The sequence below is a fragment of the Plecotus auritus genome (genome assembly GCF_963455305.1).
Source record: "Plecotus auritus genome assembly, chromosome: 2".
NCBI classification, from domain to species: Eukaryota; Metazoa; Chordata; class Mammalia; order Chiroptera; family Vespertilionidae; genus Plecotus; species Plecotus auritus.
Genome location: NC_137771.1, coordinates 23,478,812 through 23,501,943, shown reverse-complemented (window position 1 = coordinate 23,501,943; position 23,132 = coordinate 23,478,812). Strand labels below are relative to the sequence as shown.

General features: G+C 50.4%; 2 protein-coding genes across 2 annotated transcripts in view; one reads left to right on the top strand and one right to left on the bottom strand.

Moving 5' to 3' along the window:
- PSMB2 (proteasome 20S subunit beta 2) overlaps positions 1-1,815 on the top strand; it is a 41,560-nt gene extending 39,745 nt beyond the window's left edge. Inside the window, exon 6 of the mRNA XM_080654747.1 lies at positions 1,581-1,815. Coding sequence (XP_080510873.1) covers positions 1,581-1,688 — 108 coding nt within the window. The 3' untranslated portion in view covers positions 1,689-1,815. The remainder of the gene's footprint in view (positions 1-1,580) is intronic.
- A 2,427-nt stretch (positions 1,816-4,242) lies between these two features.
- TFAP2E (transcription factor AP-2 epsilon) lies at positions 4,243-17,667 on the bottom strand (the record flags this gene model as incomplete). The annotated part of the gene is made up of 7 exons (XM_080655641.1): positions 4,243-4,525; positions 6,385-6,526; positions 7,066-7,184; positions 8,418-8,640; positions 16,270-16,321; positions 16,882-17,364; positions 17,641-17,667. 7 exons carry the CDS (start codon positions 17,665-17,667, stop codon positions 4,243-4,245), a joined length of 1,329 nt encoding a protein of 442 aa, XP_080511767.1.
- Positions 17,668-23,132: the final 5,465 nt, after the last annotated feature.

Below are 23,132 nucleotides of genomic sequence, written 5' to 3'. Positions count from 1 at the left end.
GAGTAGCATTTACTTTATGAGGCCTCAGACCCCACCCAGTCTAGTACTACTCCTAAGAGTCAGAGGCTTTGGGGGGTGTGTGGAGAAGGAAAAGAAAGCAGCTCCTTTGGCCAGTGGTCGGCAAACTCATTTGTCAACAGAGCCAAATATCTACAGTACAACGATTGAAATTTCTTTTGAGAGCCAAATTTTTTAAACAAACTTCTTCTAACACCACTTCTTCAAAATAGACTTGCCCAGGCCGTGGTATTTTGTGGAAGAGCCCCACTCAAGGGGCCAAAGAGCCGCATGTGGCTCGTGAGCCGCAGCTTGCCGACCACGGTCTTAGGCTTTTTCATTCTTTTACTGTTCTTGTGGCCTAAGGATTAACTTGAATTCGTAGTCTAGTGAGAGAGTGGGAGGATGAGAGCAAGTGGGTGGGGGGGATGCTTTGAACATAATGCCAGTTTGCCTCTTACACAAGCCTGTCATTTTCAGCCCACAGTGCCCCCTTCTTCCTCTTGTTTGTGAATCCCCTTTCCAAAGCCGATGCTGAGAATAAACTCATGTAATTTTCTTAACCATTCAGCTGAGAGGTCATATTAGCCTAGCCGGGCAACCCCAGTGTTCAAGGAGCTGCCAGGAAGAAGCCACTGGAATATTAAATGCTTTGAGACTTTATTCTTCATAAATCTTAAAGGTGATCATATTAGAAACCCACATTTCCTTATTTTTACCTTTTCTTAATCTTGAGTCGTGTTTCTGGATAATAGGAGTCATCAGAAAGAGAGGATTCTGAAAGTGAACTGGTTGTTGCTGTCCAGTTCTCAGTAGTAAAGGAGATGGGAAACATCCAGGGAGGGATTGCTTAGGTCTGGGGAGGTGGACATTTCTGGGGTAGGCTCTTCAGGAAATAGGAACTTCGTGCCTTTTCTCTGGAGACTATTAAGTGAGGTGTCCAGGACAGGTAGCCACAGGAGCAAAAATTTCCTCCAGCTTGTCCCTCAGTAATCTCCAGCCAGGTTAGTGGGACTGTCTGCTTCCATGCACACAAGACCATGCAGCTCCTTGGAACAGTCTCTTAAGCAAGGAGTCTTATGAAATGCAGAATTGTTACTTTAATGATAGGTCAGCTTGGATTAGAGGAGACAAGCAGAGTTTGTTCCAAGAGCAGTTCTGCCAACATCCTTCCCACCACCCCTCCAGCTACACACTCAAACACACCAGGTCCTGATAATATGGGTGGGTGACTGGAGAAAACTGTTAGGACCTAGGGGTACATTGCTTTGGTCCAAAGCAAGATTGTGTTTAGGCTGATTGGTAGAAGACTGTGGGGAACAGATAGACTGTCTCATTCTTTCATCAGCTGACTGGCTAGAGACAGACTCCCAGCTGCATCTCCCAGTTCTTGCTCACCACCTTCCAGTCAGCTTTCAGCTGCAGTTTGGGCTTTCTTCAGTGTCCTAGTCCCAGCAGCTCCCACTGGAATATAAGCTTCACAAAAGCAGGGATTTTTATCTGCTAGTGTGCCCAGTGCCTCACTCAGAGCCTGGCCCATCAGTAAATGTTTGTTGACTAATTTCCTTTGTGTCTCTCTGCAGCTCCAGAAACGCTTCATCCTGAACCTGCCAGCTTTCAGTGTTCGAATCATTGACAAAAATGGCATCCATGACCTGGCCAACATTTCCTTCTCTAAACACGGCTCCTAACAAAATGCCCTCTCTCCCACTTGCCAGGGAACTTTTTTTGATGGGCTCGTTTATTTTTTTCTACTCTTTTGACGTGCACTCTTGATAGATGGTTAATTCAGAATAAAACTGACTATGGATAAATTGAGCTCTCTAGTTTGAATCTCAGTTTACCTGACATCACCTCAGGAAGGAAATGGAAAAAGGATTATCTGCTTGGACTTTTGGCGGAGACTGTCTTTCCTCCTGTTACTTTCCCTTTGCTCATGCTGTAATTGCCCCTTAGCAGCCCAACACCCCCACATTCTATTTCACTGCCTGACTTCTTTCCCATCTAGCTCATTCGTATATCATGCTGGTTAATGTCTCATTCCTTCTAAAGCAGTGATTCTTTCTTCCCCCTAAGCTAAAAAAATTTAAAATAATATGAATAGGTATTACATGCACTTAGTAAAAATATGCACATAGTACAAAGACACAGTAAAAAATGTTTCTCTTGTCCCTAAAATTTGATCACCTGCTTCCCCTCCCAGAGGAAACTTCAGATATGCTGTTCCAGTATAAAATGTGCACATGCACACACACACCCTCTTTTAAAAATAAGGCTGCACTCACTCCCAGGTTTCAACTAAGTAGGTTTGGGATTAGGAATATTTAAAGCTTCCCAAATAATTTTTTTTTTTTTTTTTTTTTTTTTTATTCCCAAATAATTCTTATCCTCAGTCCTGACAGAGAACCACTGGATTGAAGTTTCTTTGAGGCAGTGATCCTCAAACATTAGCACACATCCCAGTCCTCTGGCGGGCTTAATTAAAACATAGCTTTCTGGGTCCTACCCCTATAGCTTCGCATGTTTGGGGTGTGGCCTGCGATTTTGCATTTTCTAACATTTCCAGTTGTAAGATAAACCCTATTTTATCCAATTCTGTGCTACTCTTAATACCACATAAAGATAGGGTTTGGGTTCACGTGAAGTGGAATATCATCTCTAAGATACTACCTGCAGATCAGGACATGTGTGTTAACAGTGTTAACATCAGATTTAAATGTCACACACTTCAATACACCAATGATAAATGCTTTATACCATAGAAGAAAGTTAATTATTGTATAAATGAGGGAAAAGATGATTCATATGACCATAGCTAGTTCAACCTTCAGTACCACTGTTTGAAGTGGGTTGAAGAGTGAAGTGGGGTTAGGGGTATAACAGTCTTTCAGAAACTTTACTGCCAGGGAAATACATGGGGAAAGGATTTATATTTTGTAAGATAAGAGATCCTAGAACGTGTGTGCTTTGGGGAATGATCTAGTAAACTAGTAAGAGGGAGAGACTGATGATGCAGGAAAGAAAAGATGCCTAAAGAGTGAAATCCTCAAGTAGACGAAAGAGCTAGGTTAGTATTGCCTTAAAACACACACACCCACAGTCACCAGCATTCACGCTGACACACATACAGACCCACCACCCATGACTGACACATTCGCACAGGCCCAAGTCACAATAATGTACAAACAGACCCAGGAGTCACTTCACACACTCACATAGACCTAAAAGCCACACTGACAAGCCAGATAGACCCACCATCTGTACCCCATCTCACATAGGCCCCTCCTAGGACTCTTCCTTGGGAGGCAAATCCAGGCCTGGGCTGAAGGAGGACGGGGCGGGGGGCGGGGGTTGGCAGGGGTCGGGGGGCTTCACATTCAATGGAAAGGTTTTAATAAGAGAATGAGAAAGCATTCTGAGATTGGGGAGGTTCATCAACCCGCAGGGTCAAAGGAAACATTAACAAATACAAAATCCCAGCCACAACCTCAGGGTCCCTAACACATCTTTCTTCCCTCTGGCTCCCCATCCCCCAACACTCCTTTGAACAGAAATACCTTCTCCATCCTGGTCTGGCTGGACATTTTGGAGCATGAGCAGAAAATAGTGAAACGAATCTAACTTGGGATAAATCAGCTGCGCTGGACATTTTAAAACTTTCAAATTTAATTACAACACACAATAAATAGGGCAGACAATGACGGGGCTGTGAAGTGCAGCCTGGATTCAAGTTCTACAATTTGTGCTTTGTCTTCTTTGTTCCTGCCCACTTCTTTCCAAGAGTGGGAGGGGTCCAAAGAACCCATTGGAGTTTTCCTGCCAGCACCCCTTTTTTGAGGGTCAAGATTCTGGGATGAAGGGTGCCAACTCCTCAGTAGCACCTCTGGTTTGTTTCCCTCCTGCCAACAGTAAAAACAGCAAGACCTTGGACCCTAAGAGTACCCCCCACTGCCCAAGCACCCTCATGGGGAGGGCTCAGCCCCAAGAACCATGCCAATTTCCTGTTCAAGCACTTAGCAATCCAGGGTCAGAAAATTGCAAACAACAGGGCCCTTATCAAACCACCACAGAGAGGCCCATCCCCACCTTTTCCAGCCCAGGCCTCTAACTCGGGAGTCCCTGGATGAATGTCCTCTTACGGGCCTTACTCCAACCCCACCTTTTAATCCTTTCAGGCCCACCCCCAGGAGCTAAGACCTCATTTCAGGCCTTGGGAGCCCCTTAGGGATGGGGCCTGGGAAGCGGTTATTTCCGATGCTTGGCATCCTTCTCTGAAGCTTTAGTGTCACCATGCCCACTGCCCGCATTGCTTAGAAACATCTTGTCCAGCCCCTTGAGTGACTCCAGCAAGTAGTTCTGGAAGGCAGTGAGGGCCGCACAGATGGCTGGCCCACCGAAGCCATGGGTGATGAGGCTAAAGTGTGTCAGGCAACTCTGCACACCAGGCTCCAGGATGAGAGCAGGGCGGCTGTTGCCCAGTGGCGAGCGGTCCTGAGCCATCAGGTCTGCAAACTCCTTGCAGATCTGCCTGGTGAGGGAAAGAGGGTCAGAGGTTAGAGGTCAGAGGTCTGAGCCTAGAGAAGTACCTACCATGTTCTGGGTGCTTTATATTTATGGTTGTTGACCCTGCCAATAGTCTGCAAATGATGATCATACCCATTTTACAGAAAAGGAAACTAAGGTTCAGAGACATTAACTGATTTGTCCCACAGCTAGTAAACAGCACATGCTAATACCCTAGGATCTTTCTTGTGGACATCCTGCCCATATTCAAAGTCTAGCTCTACCACCTTATCCAGGAAACTTTCCTTGATCCACTCTCCTAATCCTACTCCCACTCTAAATACCAGTGCCTCACAGAGCTTTGAAATTATCAGGGAACAATCTAGAATCTGCCTTGAATAATTGAAATAATAGCTCATAGTGAACATGAATTGAGGCCTACCATAAATGCTGTGACAGTGTATCATCTCACTTAGTCCTCACAACAAATCTATACTCTTATTATTATCCCATCGTATGATGAGGAAACTGGTTTCAGATAGGTTAGATCAGCGATCACCAAACTTTCAGACCTCACAGACCACCAGTGGTCCACGGACCACTGGTTGGCGACCGCTGGGTTAGATGACCTGCCCAAGTGGCTAAGCTGGGATTTGAATCCAGCTCTAGTTTGCAGCCATTATTTGTTTCTTTGTGCATCTTGTGTGTGGCTCAGGCAGAAGAATGACCCCTGTCTCACCTTTGTGTCACCATGGAACCAGTCAGCATCTTAGACATGAGTGGGACCCAGGAAGTGCTTAATGAGTTGGCTGGTTAATGAGTGAGGTGAGTCCTGCCCTAGATGTGTTTCTTCAGCTACAATATGAGCAGTCTCAAAGGTCTCATGAGTCATGGAAGTCCCTTGAGTCTGTGATTCCATTTCTGCCCAGGGGACTTGAGGAAGCCTCAAAGAAGGGAAGGTAGAGTTGCGATTTGAAAGACTGCATTAGGTGGGGGTACTGGCTGGTGTTCTAAGTAGGAGAGTAAGCCCAAGGATGCGAGGGCAGGAGAGATCAATTGGAGTGGGTAGGGTTTGTGTGGGCTGGATTGTGGGGTCCTCAAAGGAGTTTGGACTTTACCCAGTGGATTGGTGGTTTTCAAATTTTTTTATTTCTTTCCTCTCTATGTCTCACTCTGTCTCTTCTTGCACTGGGATTCTTTCTAAAAACTAAATCTTAATGGAATAGCAGTTCATTAAACAGACCCCAAAGCATCCCCACAGAACCTAGTTTGAAAATCAATGCAGTAGCAGTGGGAGCCATTGAAGGTTCTTGGACAGGGGAGCAGTGCATGTGCAGGGAATCTGAAGGAATAGTGGGGTGCTGGAGTGAAGATCCAGGAAAGAGATTAGAAGACTAGAGCTGAGGTGGCAGCATGTGAAGGGTGGTGAGGGAGGCAATAACGAGAGTTGTGGAGAGGTTAAATGTGAAGTAAGGACAAGGAGTGATCAACCTGGGGCCTGGGTGGGCATGGGTGCTCTCATGAAAATCACTGGAACAGAAGGGCTGATGGGTAAGGCTCAAGCAGAGGGAGCAAGACCATGGAACCTCAGAGCCATGATGGGACTAGGGCTGGTGGTGTCATGGGGCAGTGTATGCGAGCGTGGCACAAACTATGTAAGCCTGTCGGTGACACCATTTTTGCTGATTCACAGAACTCAGCTATATTCATATATGTCCATGTGTGCTCTGTAGCATGCACAGCATTGAGTGTAGGTGTGACGTGTGTGGTGCCACTTGTGCCCATGCGTGGGGTCTGTGCATTGCACCTACATGTGCCTGTTCATGGCACCCACGACAGCCTGCGCATAGTGTCCAAAAGTGCCTACACTGCACCCTCACTCACTTGGCAGCCAGCAGCATGTTCTTGCGGCTGTGCAGTTCCCCAGGGTCAGCATGCTGTCGGCATAGGTACTCAGCAGTTGCCTTGGCTGGGAACTCGGTCTCACAGATATAGCCAAAGTCTCGGGCCAGGTGTATGGCCTCTCCTGGGAGGAGGAGAGGCAAGCAGATGAGCTGTCACTATAACCAGGTGTACTTTGAGAATGGAGCACCACCTTGAACCTTGACCCCCTGGCCAGGACCCATCCTACCCCATCTTGCTTCTATAGATACTTTCCTCTGATTTCCCACTCCAGCAATTCCATTGCTGTCCCTTGGGGCCACCAGGGATGGACTCTGAGTTCAGGGATGGGAGCTGAGCCCACCCTGTATCCCAAAGCTTGAGCTCCAGGTAACCAAACCCAGAGTCACCAACCTCCAGGGAAAGTACTCTAACCCCCTTATCCCTTTCCCTCATCCAATCACTGGCTACTCCTCCCCACCATACACACACAGCTCTCTATTGCATGGGCATGTGCATATACACACACATACAAAGGCTGTACATACATATCATACACAGCACTTACTCATACATGACAGAGAGCAAACATGTGATTAAACACACCCTCCTGCATTGGAGACAGTCACACTGGATGACACAGGTCCCCCCGTGCCTCAGCGCCCACCCTCAGGCCTCACTCACCCTCCACCAGCGAAGTGAGCAGCGTCACGTTGGCGGCCTTGCGACGGCCAGCTGGCAAGTTGAGCCCAATCTTCTCTAGCCTTTCCCGCAGGCAGCGGCCTCCATTCTTGGACTTGGCCCTTCACGTGCACAAAGAGAGACAGACACACTATGAAGACAAGAGAGAAGCACGCAGGCTAAGTGACCTTGCTGCTTCCACCAACCTCTGCTGCGGCGCGGGTTCGGCCCTGGGGACAGTCTGGGCCTCTTTCAGCCTGGCCCCAGCCTCTTTCTAACCTCACTGGCTTTGTAGCCAAGATGGAGGGTAGGGTGGCCTAGCTCCAGGAGCCCCTCATTTCTCCCTAATCTTCTCAAAAGGCAAGCAAGATGGGCCTTTTTCCCACCTTCACATGCCAGCTAGGCCATACACAGCTATGCAGGGACACATAGACCTTTATACAGATACACTGGGACAAGCAAACACACACAGATACATATAGATACATACATAGATGAATGCACACCGAGGGCCAAGAATAAACACACCCCAACAGAGACAGACATACAGAGATAGACTCAGACACCAGGCACACATAGGGACACAGAGACAAATGTTCACACGAAGTCAGGATCTCAGGGACATGTACAGACACTCACACATTCACACAAGCCCCTCTGGGATGCTCGAAGAGACCAGGAATAAGGAGATACTCCCATACCTGCACAAATGCAACCCCCACACGGAGGTACATACACATGTCTAGCTCCAGATGTACATGTGATCACATACACACAGGGTAGGACACACTCCTTCTAACACATCCCACTGAAAGTAACACAGGAAACTCACATTCATGGAACATATCTTCCTAGCCATCCCCTACACCACACACACACAAACATGCACTCATGCATGCACACACCATCCTCAGGCACACGAAGACTCAGCCCTATCTAGGCACAAAGATATGCACAAAGAGAGACAGACACACAGCTAGAAGATAACTATGGACCCCAAAACGCACACATCAGAGAGGCCTTTGCTCCACAGGGGATGGGCTTTGGGTCCTGGGGGTCCCTTTTTTAGAGGAGGGCACTCTTCTTCCCGGACCCAGCCTTGTCCATCCTGCCCAAGAGGGGTGAATCCTCCAACCCTCCTCGATGCCCAGGCTTCTTCCTCCACACCCCACCCTCAAGGCCTCAGACCTGTAGTTACTGCTGGGGACCTGGACCTCCCCTCTGGGAGACTGAGGCATAGGTGGCCCTGTGGCTTTGGGTGAGGCTGGACCCTCTTTGATCCCCTGAGGAGGTCTGAGATGGCCACGGATTTTGGCCCAAGCACTGTGCAGGGAGCTGTGGGTTGGCCTTCCTACCTGCGAAGGACACCACCCAGGAGTGAGGCGTTGAGGCACTCGGGAGGTGAGAGTCGCCGCTGGACCTCCCCCACTGTCACCTTGTACTTGGATGTCGAGCTGAGCAGTGACAGCCGGCCTGGCACGGAGCAGAAGACCTCACTGGGGTTCGTGATGCCGCCAACCAGGCTGTCTCTGGCCAGTGAGAGGGCCGAGAGGCTGCTGGCTTTGGAGGGGATGGGGACTGTGGAGCAGAAGCAAGAGCAAAGGAGAAAGACAACACTGAGCCAGGGACTTCAGGACACTAGCAGCTGTGGAGTGAGCACTTTGATGGAGCACCCGCTCTGATCTGGGCACCAGGCTACATGCTGTGCACACAGGCACATTTAAATGTCCCAGCATCTTTCAGAGGAAGGTTCTACGATCCTGCTTTAACAAGGAAGAAACGGAGGCACACTGACGTCAATGTGACTCACCCAAGTTCACTCAACTAATGGGTGGTGGAAACTGAATCTAGAGCTGTCTGGTTCTCGAACCTGTGTTCCCTTCACTAAGCCAGGCTGGTTCCCTGTTAAAACTCAAACAGCCCCAGCAGACTCTTGGGGTTTGGGCATGTGTGACCATAGAGGGAGTTGGAAACGAGAAAATGGGGTCTGAGCTGGAGGCAGGCAGGATTCCTGGGTCACTATGGCAGGGCCCAGCCAGATCAGGGCAATCACAAGGAGTCCCCAACTCCTCCCTGCCCACTTGTGATCCTATGTCTTCACCTCCCCCAGAGTAGTGAGGGGACAGGGAGGTTACAGCCCCATTAGGCCTCCAGCCCTGGCCCCTTCCTGTCAAGTCACTCTGGGATACTCAAGGAGACCAGGAATAAAGAGACACCCTCTGGCCCCCTCCCCCAAATGCTCTTTAATTATCTACCAACAGCTACAAAGGGCAGAGAAGGGAATCTGAGAAGTTGATTTTCTAAAACCCACTTGGACATCCTTGCCTCTAAAAGGAAGTTCTTCCTGCAATCTAACCTCCATCTTCCTGCTTAGCTTCAGAGGGAAGGGAGAACACCTGAGGCTTAGCTTCTTTCAAGGAAGTGAAAGCCTTGGTGTTAAAAAAGAAAAAAGCAGGTCTTATGTGTGTGTTGGTGGTGGTGGTAGTGGGGGGGGTCATGTGGGGAGTCACAGGGGGCTACTAGTACATTTATTATTCCCATTTTGCAGATGGGAAAATTGAAGCCCACAGAGGTGAAGTGGTGTGCCTGAGATCACACAGCTGGTAGACTTAGAACCAGCAGCAAGCCCTGGACTGTGGTCTCAAAGACAGCGCTTTTAACCCCTCAGCCATTCGGCAAGTATTTGCTGAGTGTCTGTGTGCCAGAAGCTGGCTGGGCCTTGGGAATGCAGAGGCAGACAAGGATGACCAGGACCTGGCCTGGCAGAGCCCCTGCAGCTTTTCCCTCTCTGGGTGTGCATTTCCCCCTTCCCCTGTCCCCCAGCCAGAAACCTCAGTGATGCCCTTCTCACTGCCCTCTCCCACCACATCCCATCCATCACCATGTCTTAGGTTTCCATTTCTCCACGTGCCCTGAATGTGGCACTTCTCCAGGTATGCACAGACACTCACTTCCTGCCTGAATTTCAGCACAATCCCTGCTCTGGTCTCCCTGCCCTGCTGCAGAAGGAACTTTCTTAAACACACATCACTCTCCAGCCTAACACTGATCAGTGTCCAGTCAGTTCCCTGAGAGACAAAGTCCAGCTCCATAGCTGGACACAATGATGTCCCCTGTCCTTCAGGAGGTACCGACTCTGTACCCAGTGCTTTACATTAACAGCTCTGGGGAGTGGATGCCATTATCCATCCCTATTTCAAAATGAAAAAACTCAGTTTTGGCACAGCAATCAGGAGCACAGACTCTGATCATGGACTCCAGAGCTCACATCCTAACCATCATCATACCCTGCTTCACCCTCCTTTGTAGCCCGCCCATGCCTACCCCTCTTGCCTGGTCCCCCACTTACCCTTTAGCCTCTTGACCCACACTGACCAATAGAAGTGTACTGTGAGTCATGTATGTAAATTTACAGTTTCTCAGAGCCCCATTTAAAAGAGTAAAAAGAAACATGCAAGGTTAATATGTTTTATTTATCCTCACTATATCAAACATTATAATTGAAACATAATCAATATGTTTAAAATTACTACTGGGCTCTTTTACATTCTTTTCTTATACTTAGTCTTCAAAATTCAATGCATATTTTACTCTTACGGCCTATCTTAATGCAGACTAGCCACATTTCAATGCCCACTAGCCCCATATGGTTAGCGGCTCCCACAGTAGATAACACAGCTCTAGACTTCAAAGGGGAAGCACGATAGGTAACCTATGTCAGTGAGATGTGGGCGACTGGTGACTGGCGCTGCCCTGTGCAAAGCTGCCACTTGGCTCTTACCATGCTGGACATACCGACATTGCCCGATATCCTGGTTTGTTTGTTTTTGCTGGTGAGATCAGGACTCTGGATTTCTATGAGAAATCTCTGTATTTTTAAACATGAAAAAGTGCTCAATGTCATTAATCATTGGGGAAATGCAAATCAAAACTATACTGAGATGCTACTAGGATGGCTATAATAAAAACAATAGACAATATCAAGTGTAGGTGAGAATGTGGAGCAACTGGAACCCTTACATTGCTAGTGGGAATGTAAAATAGAACAGCCACTTTAGAAAACAGCTTGGTATTTCCTTTAAAAATTAAGCACAAACTGCCCTGGCCAGGGTGGTTAAGTGGTTAGAGTGTTGTCCGCTTGTGCACCAAAGTTTCGAGGGTTCAATCCCCAGTCAAAGGCACTGGGTTGTAAGTTTGATCCTCAGCCCCGGTCAGGGCTCATGTGGGAGGCAACCAATTGATGTGTTTCTCTCACATTGATATTTCTCTCTGTCTTTCCCTCTCTCTTCCACTCTCCCTAAAAATCAATGGAAAAATACCCTCGGGTGAGGATTAACAACAACAAAAATTTAAACACAAATTTACCATAAAATCCAGCATTTCCACTTTAGCTAAAAGCAATGAAAATGTATATCCACACAAAGACATGTATGTGAATGACTATAGCAGCATTATTCATCATAGCCAAGAAGCGAAAACACCAAGTAATCATCAACTGATGAATGAATAAACAAAATGTGTTACATCCATACAATCGAATACTTGCTCAGCAATTTTGAAAAAAGAAGTACTTATACATGCTACAGTGTGAATGAACCTCAAAATATTATGCTAAAAGACTCTAGATGCAAAAGTCTGTATATTTATATATTCCATTTATATAATATATCTAAAACGTGCAAATTTGTAGACAGAAAGCTGATAGTGGTTGCCTAAGGCTTGGGGTGAGAATGGGGATTAACTACAAATAAAGGAATTTGGGGGAAATGTCTAAAAATGGATGTGGGTATGCCCTGGCTGGTTGGCTCAGTTGTTTGTAGTGTCATCCCACACACCAAAAGGTTGCAGGTTGGATTCCGGGTCAGGGCCCATACCTAGGTTTTGGGTTTGATGCCCAGTTGGGCGCGTATGGGAGGTAACTAATTGATGTCTCTCTTTCTCTCAAAAAAAAAAAAAAAAAAAAATCAATGAAACATATCCTCAGGTAAGAATTTAAAAAATGGATGTAGTTATGACTATGCAAATAGAAACTTACTAAAAATAATCTTGATATAGTCTAACAATGGATGAATTTTAGGTATGTAAGTTTTATTTCAATAAATGGGTAAAAAACGCAAGTTCCAGAGATTCTCATTCAGTAGATGTGAGGTGGTACCCCAGAAATCTGCATCTTTTAACAAGTACCCCCAAGGGATTCTGACACAGTGGTTCCTTAGACCACACTTAGAGTATCACTGTCCAAAGCCTGAGGGGGAGGGACAGCAGGAGGAAGGCAGACCGAAGAGGTAGTGATCCTCCTCCCAGACCACGTGCATTTATTTCCTCATCTCCCCAAGTGGGGCTTGCTGCTTAAGTTTCCTTCTCACCAACTGCCAGAGGGGTTCTTTTATTTTATTATTTATTTATTTTACATATTTTTATTGATTTCAGAGAGAAAGGGAGAGATAGAAACATCAATGATGAGAGAGAACCATTGATTGGCTGCCTTTTGCACGCCCCACACTGAGTGGGGATCGAGCCCACAACCCAGGCATGTGTCCTTGACCGGAACTGAACCTGGGACCCTTCAGTCCACAGGTCGACACTTTATCCACTGAGCCAAACCGGCTAGGGCCAGAGGGGTTCTTTCAAATATAGTTCTTACCCTTCACTCCCATGCTTTACACTGCCCTCAGATACCACCCAAACTCTCTGCATGGACACGGGTTTTTCAGCCTCTGGAGGGGCAGACAGTGGCCTGTCTGGGAGGCAAATGAAGCAGGGTTGTGCAAGTGCAGGGTCCGATTCTGTCTTTATGTAGTAAAATTTTGATATTTTGTGTATCATGGATTTTTTGCTTATTTTTATTTTTAAAATATTGCATTAAAATATATTATGTATCTAAATCTTGCCTCAGAGTGAGTACCTCATCCTAGGCCTGGCCCTGCTTGGATATTCATTTGGAAGCCCATGCCCTCCCCATCTCCCTTTCCTTCCCCAGAGCCAAGAGGAGCAGAGGGGAGGTGGCTGTTTACATCAGCCCCCAGTTTTGCCCCAGAGTTCCCCCTGAGATTGGAAGATGGAGCCCAGCAGAGAGGGATTCCCCACCCCCAAGGAGGCAACCCACTCCCCTCAGAGGGAAGGAGGAATATCTCAGTTCTCATCTCCAAACCACTCCCCTCCAACTTTGACTATATAAACTGAAACCCATGGAGATGTTTAGCCTTTATAAGCGGTCTGGCTTTTCCACAGACAGGGCATTTGCACACGCTGTGCCTAGTGCAGTGAAAGCAGCAGGATCCTTTCTACACCCCCGCTCCCTCAATGCACTCAGACTTCAAAACCCATCAATCATTCATTCAACAAACACCCATTGGGCGCTCAGGGAGCCGCTTCCTAGTGTCTTCTCCCTGAAGCCTCCCAACCTCAGGCCCCCACCGCTTCCTTCTGAGCTCCCACCACCACCTGCACAGGCCCTCTCACTGCCTTTCTCAGCCAGGAAAAATTCCTATCCAGGTCTGTCTTCCTCTCCACGCCCGCCTGCTTTCTGTGCCCCTAGGACAGGTCGCAAAACTGGAGGAAACAAATGTGGGCAGAAAATGGAGGGCTCCCTGCTTCCCCTGGGGTCGGCTGGGACCCCACCTGCCATTCTCTAACCCACACCGTGGCTTCAAGGGGCTGCCCACCCGAAGTGTGTGGTGGGGGCGGGGCTTCGCCTCCCGGGCCCTCCAGGATAAGTGCTGGAGAGCCAAGATTTTACAACCAAGGGCTGGGCCCCGACAACTTCCAGGCTCTCCTCCCCCGAGGAGCCCCAGGTAGGAAGATGGCACCGCTTTGGGGATAGGCCCAAGCTGCCCGCCTCCTTTCTCATCCAGCGTCCAGAACTCCAACCGTCCTGTACACACAGGGGCCCCTCCCGCCGGAGCCGGGAGATGCTGGAGGAATCGGATGCTTCAGCTAGCCAAGACTGATTTCCCATAAATCCACGGCCGGGCTGGAACGAGGTCCCCACAGCTGGCGGCAGGTGCCAGACGAATTCAGGACTCCCCAGGGGCTCCCTACGCCTCGGAAGGCCTGAGGGCGAGGCAGGGCGCTAATTCCCACAAGGAGCTAGTGGCGGACCCGAGTCCCGCATTGCTAGCGGAGGACCCCAGCCAAAATGGCCCGCTGCGAGCAGGGCTCCAGCCAGACCACCTGTTTAGCCAAAGAGCACAGCCCCAGGTCCGGACCCCGGGGACCAGACTCCGTATTTGCAAAGCCTGACCGCACCGGGCTTTGACGTCCAGGATGGGGTGCCCAGGGCGCCGGTTACCCAGCTCATTCAGCCGCTGACCCGCTGCCACTGCGGTCCAGTGGGTGTGTGCGCCTGTTCCCGCAACACCCGCGTGGCACCGACAACCACATCTGCCTCCCCACCTACCCCACCCCACCCCACCCCACCCAACCGCCCCCAGCCAGCACAGCAGGACTCGGGGCAGTCCTGGCCACACTCACCGTGTTCTTGGGACTGCCTTTGGGGACCGGCCCACACCTTGGACCCGGGATTTATGGAAACTGATGTCCCTTGAGAGAAACCAACTCCCTCCTCACAGCCAGCCCTCCCACCCTTGCTCTGGTCTGGGGATTGGGGTTTAGGGTACCCAGAGAACAGGCTGATTTTCTACTCTTCCCCAGGCAGAAGTCCCCAAGCCCCTTCCCAAAATGCAGGGGGCTAGTCTCCCCGCCCCCCCCCCCTTAGGTCTCCCAGCCCCTCCAGCCAAGGCACTGGACACCAAGACCATGATCATATCTCTGGGCCGACCGAGCCTTTCCTTCCGAGGGGTTAAAAAAACCACACAACTAAGCCATCGCAGTGCCCAGCCCAAAGAGCTAGGTCCCGACTTCAGGCAGCCAGGTTCCCGGAGTCCTCCCTAACCCCCGCTCCAGGTCACAGCCCCAATACCTGGAGCCCTCCTTCTTCAAGTTCAGGAGGTCTGTCCCCTCAGCTTGCTCACACACACTTCAAGCAGTCCAAATAATTCTCAGTCCAGTCCTAGCTCCTCGAAGTCCATCCCCAACCCCCACCTCCACCTCCACCTCCACCCCAGCCTCTGCCGGGAACAGGTGGAGGGTAAACAGAGCCCGTGCTTGAATTCACTCTTGAAAAACAGCTCGAGGCACATCCCACTGGAGCAGCACCTCAGATTTGTCTGTGTCTGGATTCTTGCCCCGCACCAGCCCCGAATCTAAAGAGCCCGCCCAAGGCCTAGACCCCTCAGAATCTCTGTCTCTGTCTCACCTTTTCCTGGCACGGCCAGAACTCAAGCCAGAAAATCCACTTGAAACCCCTGTCTTTTTCTAGTCCATCCCCCCCACCCTCCCCCCAAAAATACACAGGAAGTGACCCTCACATGCTTAGAGATCCTCAGTACTAAAGATCAAATTCCAGGACACAATGAAGACCCTGATACACATATAGAAACCCCCAAACACATGGAAATGTACACCAACATGATAGAAACGCACCACACACTCAACAACAGAAACACATATACCAAGAAATACCAGAAAGACACCTAGGAAAGGGACATACAGGACCTGAACTCACACTGACACCCAGGAGCAGGCAGGCCCTCACCCTTTGTACACACACCAGCTCCCTTAACCTTAAATGCCGAAAAGGCTCCCGCTTGGAGAGAAAATTCCCCAGGGAAACGCAAGATTTACCACCGTCTTCCCTCCCCCGCAGCTCCCCATCACCCGCCAAGGCCCTGCAGGGAAGGAAGGGGGCAGAAAGCCCTTGCCAGGCTAGCAAGTGGTAAGGCTCTGTAATGTGGGAACAGCACCTCCATTCTCACCTCTTAGGAAACAGGGAAGTGGTTTAACTCGTTCTGCAAATTAACTCCAGATCCACAAAAGCTCCCTCCCCTCCGTAGGGAGAGGCCAGGCCCCTGTGAGGCTGGACTGGCGGGCAAGTTGGGTGAGCGCTGATGGACTCGCTCAGCCCAGGCCGCAGGCTCTGGGACCAACTCACCAACCTGCGCAGTTGCCCAAGCTCTGGCCAGCCCCCTGCCCTCCCTGCGCCTCCACTGCCCCTCTACTGGGCCGAAGAATGCCCCGTGGCCACCAAGCGGGGCGGTGACGCACAGGAGGCACGCTCCATGGGGAGAGAAAATGGGTCTGTGCGCCCAGGGCCTGCACCATCTCGCCCGATTCTGCCCTGGCAGATAGATGCACGCCATTCCTTACCTTTCTTGATCACAGACTGGTCCAGAAGGCTCACTCCCGAATCATCCATGGCCTGCAAATAGGAGAGACGGTGGTAAGAGTGCTTGTGGACCTAGTGTCCTTTCGCTTCCCAAGCCCCGCGGTCCCTGGTCCCTGTCCTGCCTGCTCCGGCCAACGTGCACTACGGTCGGGTCGCCTCGGGTGGGACCAGGATTCGCCGAGGCTCGGCACCATCTGTGCGGCCCATCGGGGCTCTGGGTACCTCACCGTTGCCGTAAGGGAATTTTGAACCTTAGGGAATTTTGAATCTCTGCCTCTCTTCGCTCTAGGCTCAGGCTGCCTCAGCAGACCCGACTCGGCATAGATGCCCTACGAGGCCCAGCCGAGAGGGAGAGAGGTGGCTCAGCCTCTTCCCATTTATTCCGCGGAGGGTTGCTGCCATCCAGGCATGGCGAAGAGACGCAGTCCCCGCCGCCTTAAGGGCCAGGCAGCACCTAAGCCAGGACCTGGACACATCCTAGGAATCATGAGTGAGAAGAGGCAGGCAGGGAGAAAAGTTGGTTTCCCGTTTTGGGCACTCTACCTCCAGCCAGGGTCCTAAATCTGGCCCATCCTGGACAATTCCGGCCTCACCTGCAAGTCCTCCAGGCCGGGCGGCGCCGCCAGCCCGGGGAGGCCGAGGGGCGTGTCCGCCAGGCCGTGCGCGCCGTCGGCCAGGCTGTGCAGGAGCCGGGGCACAGCGGCGGCGTAGTCGCGGCGCGGGTCCAGGCCCAGGGAGCGGGCGGGCGGCGCCAGCAGGCCCGGCGGTTCGTTGTGGGCGCGGGCGGCGGCGCGGGGCGCGGCCCAGGCGGCCGGTGGAGGCTGCGGCTGTGCCAGGGGCGCCAGGCCGCCGTACGGGTCGCCCGCCAGGTGAGGAAAGGCGGCGGTGGCGTCGGGCGCCTGGCCGTAGGGCAGTGGCGGCTGCGGGTAGGGCGGCGGGAAGTAGGGCGGCTGGAAGTCGGCGGCCGCGGCCGCCGCCGGCGTGTGGCAGAGCGGGGGCGCCGGCCCGTAGGCCGCCTGAGGCAGGGACGACAGGCGGGCCCCTCCAGCCGCTGCGCCCAACCCGTCGGGGCGCTCCTGGAGAAGGAGAAGGGCGCGTTAGGCGATCGCCCGCAGCTGACAGGGGTCCGGCCCAAAAGGACCCTCCTCCTGGACAGCTCGCAAGGGTCCAGCTGCCGTCCTACACGCTTCCCGGGGCCCGAGGTTTATTTCTGGAGACCTGCGCTCACCGTCCTCAGCTGGCGGGGCCCCTGCGGTCCCCTCCCTCGGAGATTTCGTTGTAGGAGGAGGATCGGAAGGTCCAGCACTCAGGCCTCCTGCTGTCCCCGCACCCCCGGGCCCCAGACTACTCACCATGGGGGAGTAAGTGTGCACCAGCATGGGGCAGGTAGCGTGGGGTGCGAGGCGTGGCGGCGGCGGAGCTCTCGCCCGACGGCCAGCGGGCGGGAAGAGGTACCGGAGCCTGCACAGCCCGAGGGGATCACTTGGTGGCGGGAGTGGAGGTCAACCCAACCTGGAACCCAGCGGGCGTCGGGTCCTCAAGTGTGGGCGACCCCGGGCGAGTCCATGGGGGCGGGACGTGGGCCAAACGGGCTCTGATCGCACTTGGAAAAGTCGGTCAGCGGGTGCCCAGCGCCCGCCCTTCTTCCTCTGAGCGCAGCCTGCTCCATGCACTCCAGTTATAGTGGCGGGGGCGCGCCGGGCCTCTGGGGGCGCGCATTAAAGAGACAAGCTGTGGCCGCTTTCTCCCTTCTCACCAGCGAAGGCTCTGGGGGAGGCGTGGCTTTGGCGCGACCCCAGCGGGTGAGTAACGCCTGGTGAATCCAGTCCCCGCGGGTCACACAGCTGCTGTGAAGCAGAGGATTCAAGGCTGGGACGTAGGGGCTTTACTGCTTCTTTGCCTTTAAGCAAAGCACCACTGTTCCTCAACCTCAGCTTCCTTGTCTGTAAAATGGGTATCCGTCTTTTCTCTAACCACCTCACCTCACCGTGCATGAGGTGGGCGATCGTGAATGTGGAAGAAGTTTGTGAGCTGTAGACTCCAGGCCACCGGCTCACGTGTATGCGTGTGTGTGTGTGTGTGTGTGTGTGTGTGTGTGTGTGTGTGTAGGGGCCATCAGTCTCTCTGAATGTTTCCAGATCAAAGCGCCTCTGAGGGTGCCCACTTACTCCAGGAGGCTTCCCTGGGGTTGTTCGTTCCCAGTGCCAAGCCAGCGTCTGAGTAAGATGGAGAGGATCTCTCCAGACAGAGAGAGTTGCCTGGGACTGGGGTTGAGCATGAGTTCCATCTGAGGAGGGCCTAGGCTGGTTGAATGTGGGCCTGTTGAGTGCATCTGTGTGTAACTGACACTGTGTGGATGGTATGTGATCCTTACACTAGCATGCACAGGCTGTGTTACCATGGCAAACACTGGGTAGCTTTCAAACATGTTCCAGTCTCTGCAGTCACTCTATCTTTCTATTTCCCAAAACCCAATCCTGCCCTCCTGAGAGAAACAGGGACAGAGATGAAAGAAAGGGAAATGAGAGGAATGCTAAGGGGAATAAGAATTAAGAAGGAAGATGTTTTTTATTTTATTTTTTTAAAAATATATTTTATTGATTTTTTACAGAGAGGAAGGGAGAGGGATAGAGAGGTAGAAACATTGATGAGAGAGGAACATTGATCAGCTGCCTCCTGCACACCCCCTACTGGGGATGTGCCCGCAACCAAGGTACATGCCCTTGACCAGAATCAAACCTGGGACCCTTGAGTCCGCAGGCCGATGCTCTATCCACTGAGCCAAACCAGTTAGGGCGGAAGATGTTTTTTAAAAGCCAGAAGGTGCTCAAACCAGGGTATAATAGAAATAGTCCCAGCAAACACTTATTACAGAGTGTGCCAGACTCTGTGCTAAGTACTTAATGAATATTGAGCTATTTAACCCTCACAACAGCCCTAAGAGATAGAAAGCCTTGTCACCCCCATTCTCAGGTGAGGAAAATGAGGCACAGAGAGGTGAACCGACTTGCCCAAGGTCAAGCAGGTAGTTAAGTGCCAGAGCCGGGATAGTCCTCTTCTAGCCTCTCTCTGTGCTCAGAACTCCTATTCTGTGTTGTCTGATACTCAGGTACCTAGAATTTAGTCCTGACTTCAACTGACCTGTGATTCTGGGCAAATCCCTCTTCCTCTCTGATCTCAGTTTCTGCAACTTCAAAAACAACAATAAAGTGGGGGAGGACAGAGAGGACTAGATGTGGGAGACAGAACATAAAGGTAAAAAATTTGAGATAGAGGAGAAGGGGAAATAGAGGAGACACCATTAACCCATGAAATGTAGGTGGAGGAGACTTGAAAGGGGTGTTCCAGGAGGTACACGGAAGGTGCAGAGCTCAGGTCTGCGTCATCTCAGCCTAGGGGTCTGTGGGGTATGAGGAGGCTAATAACAGCTAAAGAGTCACCACTAAGAACTTTCCAGAGGTTGGCACCACCAGCTAGAGTGGAGGATGAAACAGAACTGGGCAGCTCTGCAGCCTTTGTGGCCAGGACAGATCAGAGGTCAGGAGTATGCTTGTATGTGTGTCTATATATGTGGGTGTGTGAGTCTGTGGTGAGACCACCCTCAACTTCAGCAAAAGACCTCAGAAGTCAGGCTCCAGGACAGGTGTATGTATGTTGATGCATGGCATGCAGGTAGGTAGACCTCTTTGGGAGAAGTCCAGGGAGGCCAGGCTGTCATGCCTGTGCCCAGCTGTGGGATCCCCTGCTTTCTCCAGCAGGCTTGGGGAGGCCAGAATGACAGGATGGGCTGCCTGTCCAGTGGCCTCCTTGGGTTTCCTCACCCTACTTCCCTGCAGTTAAGACACCCCCCTTTTTACCTTATTTTCCCTTCTTTTCTGGCCACTTCTCAGTCTTCTATTTCCTCCCTTTCCTTCCTCATCCTTAGTGTCAGTTATCCTCAGAATTGCAGCTTCTGCCTTTTTTTCCTATCTACAATCTTCACGAGCCAGTTCATCCCCTCTCAAAACTTTAATGACTACCTGCTGTTATCAGGTAGCCATTCTGGCCTCCCCATCTGCTGTTATCTCCCAGCTCCCCAGCTCTGTTATCTCCAGTCTGTATCTCTCACTAGAAATCCAGACCCTTAGATGCAATTGCCAGTAGGATACTTCCTCCAGACATCTTGTTGCCACCATCTGAAACTTGCCAAGTCCAAAACGGAACCTCAACACCTCCTTCACCCCACCACAACCCCTACCTCCTTATTCTCCTGAGTTCTGTAGTTCCATAAATGGCACCACCATCCTTCAAATTAAAAATAGAGTCATCCCAGACTCTAACTCTGACCTCCCCCACCCATAAGTTGCTCCTCATGGAATGTTGTCATTTCTAACCCTTAAACATATCTCTCCACCCCTCTGTCTGCACCTTAAGCTACACTCTTTCTTATATTAGACCACTGATTCTCAAAGTGTGGTCCCTGGACCAGCATCGCCTACATCATGTAGGAATGTGTTAGAGGTGCCAGCTCTTGGACCCCACCCCAAATATGCTGAATCAGTATCTTGAGGGGGGGGGGCTGGCAATCTGTGTTTTAATAAGCCCATATAAGGTAGATTCAAGTATAGTATAGTCTGTGAACTACTGCCGACCATCACAAACCCGCTAACTGGTCTCCTGCCTTCATCCACATCTCTTCTCATCCAATTCCAATTTCATTCAACAACAACAGTGACTAGACCATGTAACCTCCCTACTGAAAACTCTGCTGGGGCTCCCCATGACCCATCTTCAGGAAGAAGCTTAAACATTCTAACCAGCATTCCAGGCTTTTCGTAGCTGCAACTGATTTTCCTTTCCTGCCTCATGAACTACTTCACAAGATGAAAGAAGAAAGAGAAAACGTGTCCTGCACTGGGGTTGATGCATGGTAGGTGGTCAGTGAATGCATATTAAATAAATAATAAATGAATCAATGGATGAGTTTATGAATCCTTCCGTCTATTGAGCATTCATATAGGAAGCTTCCCTGCAAGCATGGCCCTGGATAGCTAGAACCCAAATATAATCGAGAAAGTCATCTGAGAAAGAAGTGATTTTGCTTATGACTACTGGAGAGAGGGATGTTATCCATGGTCTGCTGCTGATTTGGGGGACTCCTAAAAATTTAAGGGTCCTATGGCTGCAGACTTTGTTGCCCTTCTCTTTCAGGGCCAAGGGACTCTTCATTCTGTCAGGCATGGACTGTGCTGGTTTCTCTGGACACATGCACACATGTGGAGGCCTGAGATATGCATGGGACATGCAACATGCACAGAGACACTCATGGGAAACACATATACCACATGGGAACACAGGACATATATTGACACATAGGTGTATATGTTCAAACATACATCCATCCCCATTGGCATATTGCTCTTCCCCCAGGCTCAGAATTTTCCCTCTCTTTTCAAAAAGTGAGTTTGCATTTGAACTTTTATGTAAAAAAAAAAAATACTCAGGCCTGCCTCCTTTATTGTGACACAGCCACCCTCCTCCCATCCTTTGATAACCTCCTGCTCTGGGCCTGGCTGAGTACAGGGTGGGGGAAATCTGGCACAAGGAGATGCTTAGGCTCCACCTTGTGGTTAGATCTCACAACTGCAGCTGGGGTCTCCCTATTTCCCTGGAGACTGAATTACCTGGCCTCTCCTAATTAGCCTAACCCCCTCCCTATTCTGGAGGCCAGAATTCTCTGACTGTCCCTCACTAAAGTACAGACAGAACTCAATCGGCCTTGTATTGTGAGGCTTTCTTCAGCGTTTGGCTCCCCCACTGCATGAGGGACAGTACTTTGAGAGCAGGGACCATGAGTGGTTGCCACTTGCTTTGGGGCTCTTTGAAGTTCCCCAGATGATCTCAAACACTCCCATGACTTTAAGGACCCTCTATAACAACAACTTACAAATCTGTTGCTCATTCAGACCTGTCTCGACTCTAGAGCTCAGAAAGCAACTGCTCCCTGGATATTCCACAAGTAGCTCAAATGCACCCTTTACATTTAGAGCTTATATTTTGCACCACCCTGTATCCCAGTGTTCCTCATGAGTGACTGGCCTTATCCACTCAGTGGCCTAGATCAGGAATCTGGAAGTCATCTTTGGCTCTTCATCCATCTTCACTTCCAATTTATCACCACGCCTTATTAAATAACTCCTACCTATATTTTCTCCATCCTCACTGCAGCTGGCTTAGTTCAGACTTATTACCTCCTCTCAAGCTCTGTGCTTCAGTTGTCCCTTACAGCCAAAATCATCTTGCTTCAGTGCAAACTGGATCACATTCAATGTACTCAAAAGTCTGCAGTCTCAGCATGATCCCACATTTAAGCTTCTTAGCACAGCACAGCAGGACTTGTTAAGATCTGGTTCATGTCCACTCATCTTCCACACTCCCCACTCACTCTCCACTAGAGCATTAATGACCTACTTGCAGTTCCCAAGCTTATATGCCTTACCTGCTGTTCCTCCGCTTGTCTACCTGGCAAGCCCTCCTCATCCTCAGGTCTCAGAGCAAATACTTTTCCTGGACTTATTCAGCCAGGCCGAGGGGCTCTCAGGCTCCAGCCACACTTTAGTTCAAACCCCCATATGGGCAATTGTTTATACCTTTAGGAACTGTTTGCTGCCTTGTCTGTTTCCCCTCTAGATTTTAAGCTGCTTGAGAGCAGCGTTTGTCTTTTCATATTTTTCAGGGATTTTAGGGAATCCATGCTAAGAATATGACTTTCTGTACATCCAGTAAGTAAATAAATATCCCTCTTTGTCTATGCATAGCCAACCATAAGGAGGTATTTAGAACATGCTTAGAGAATGCTAGACTT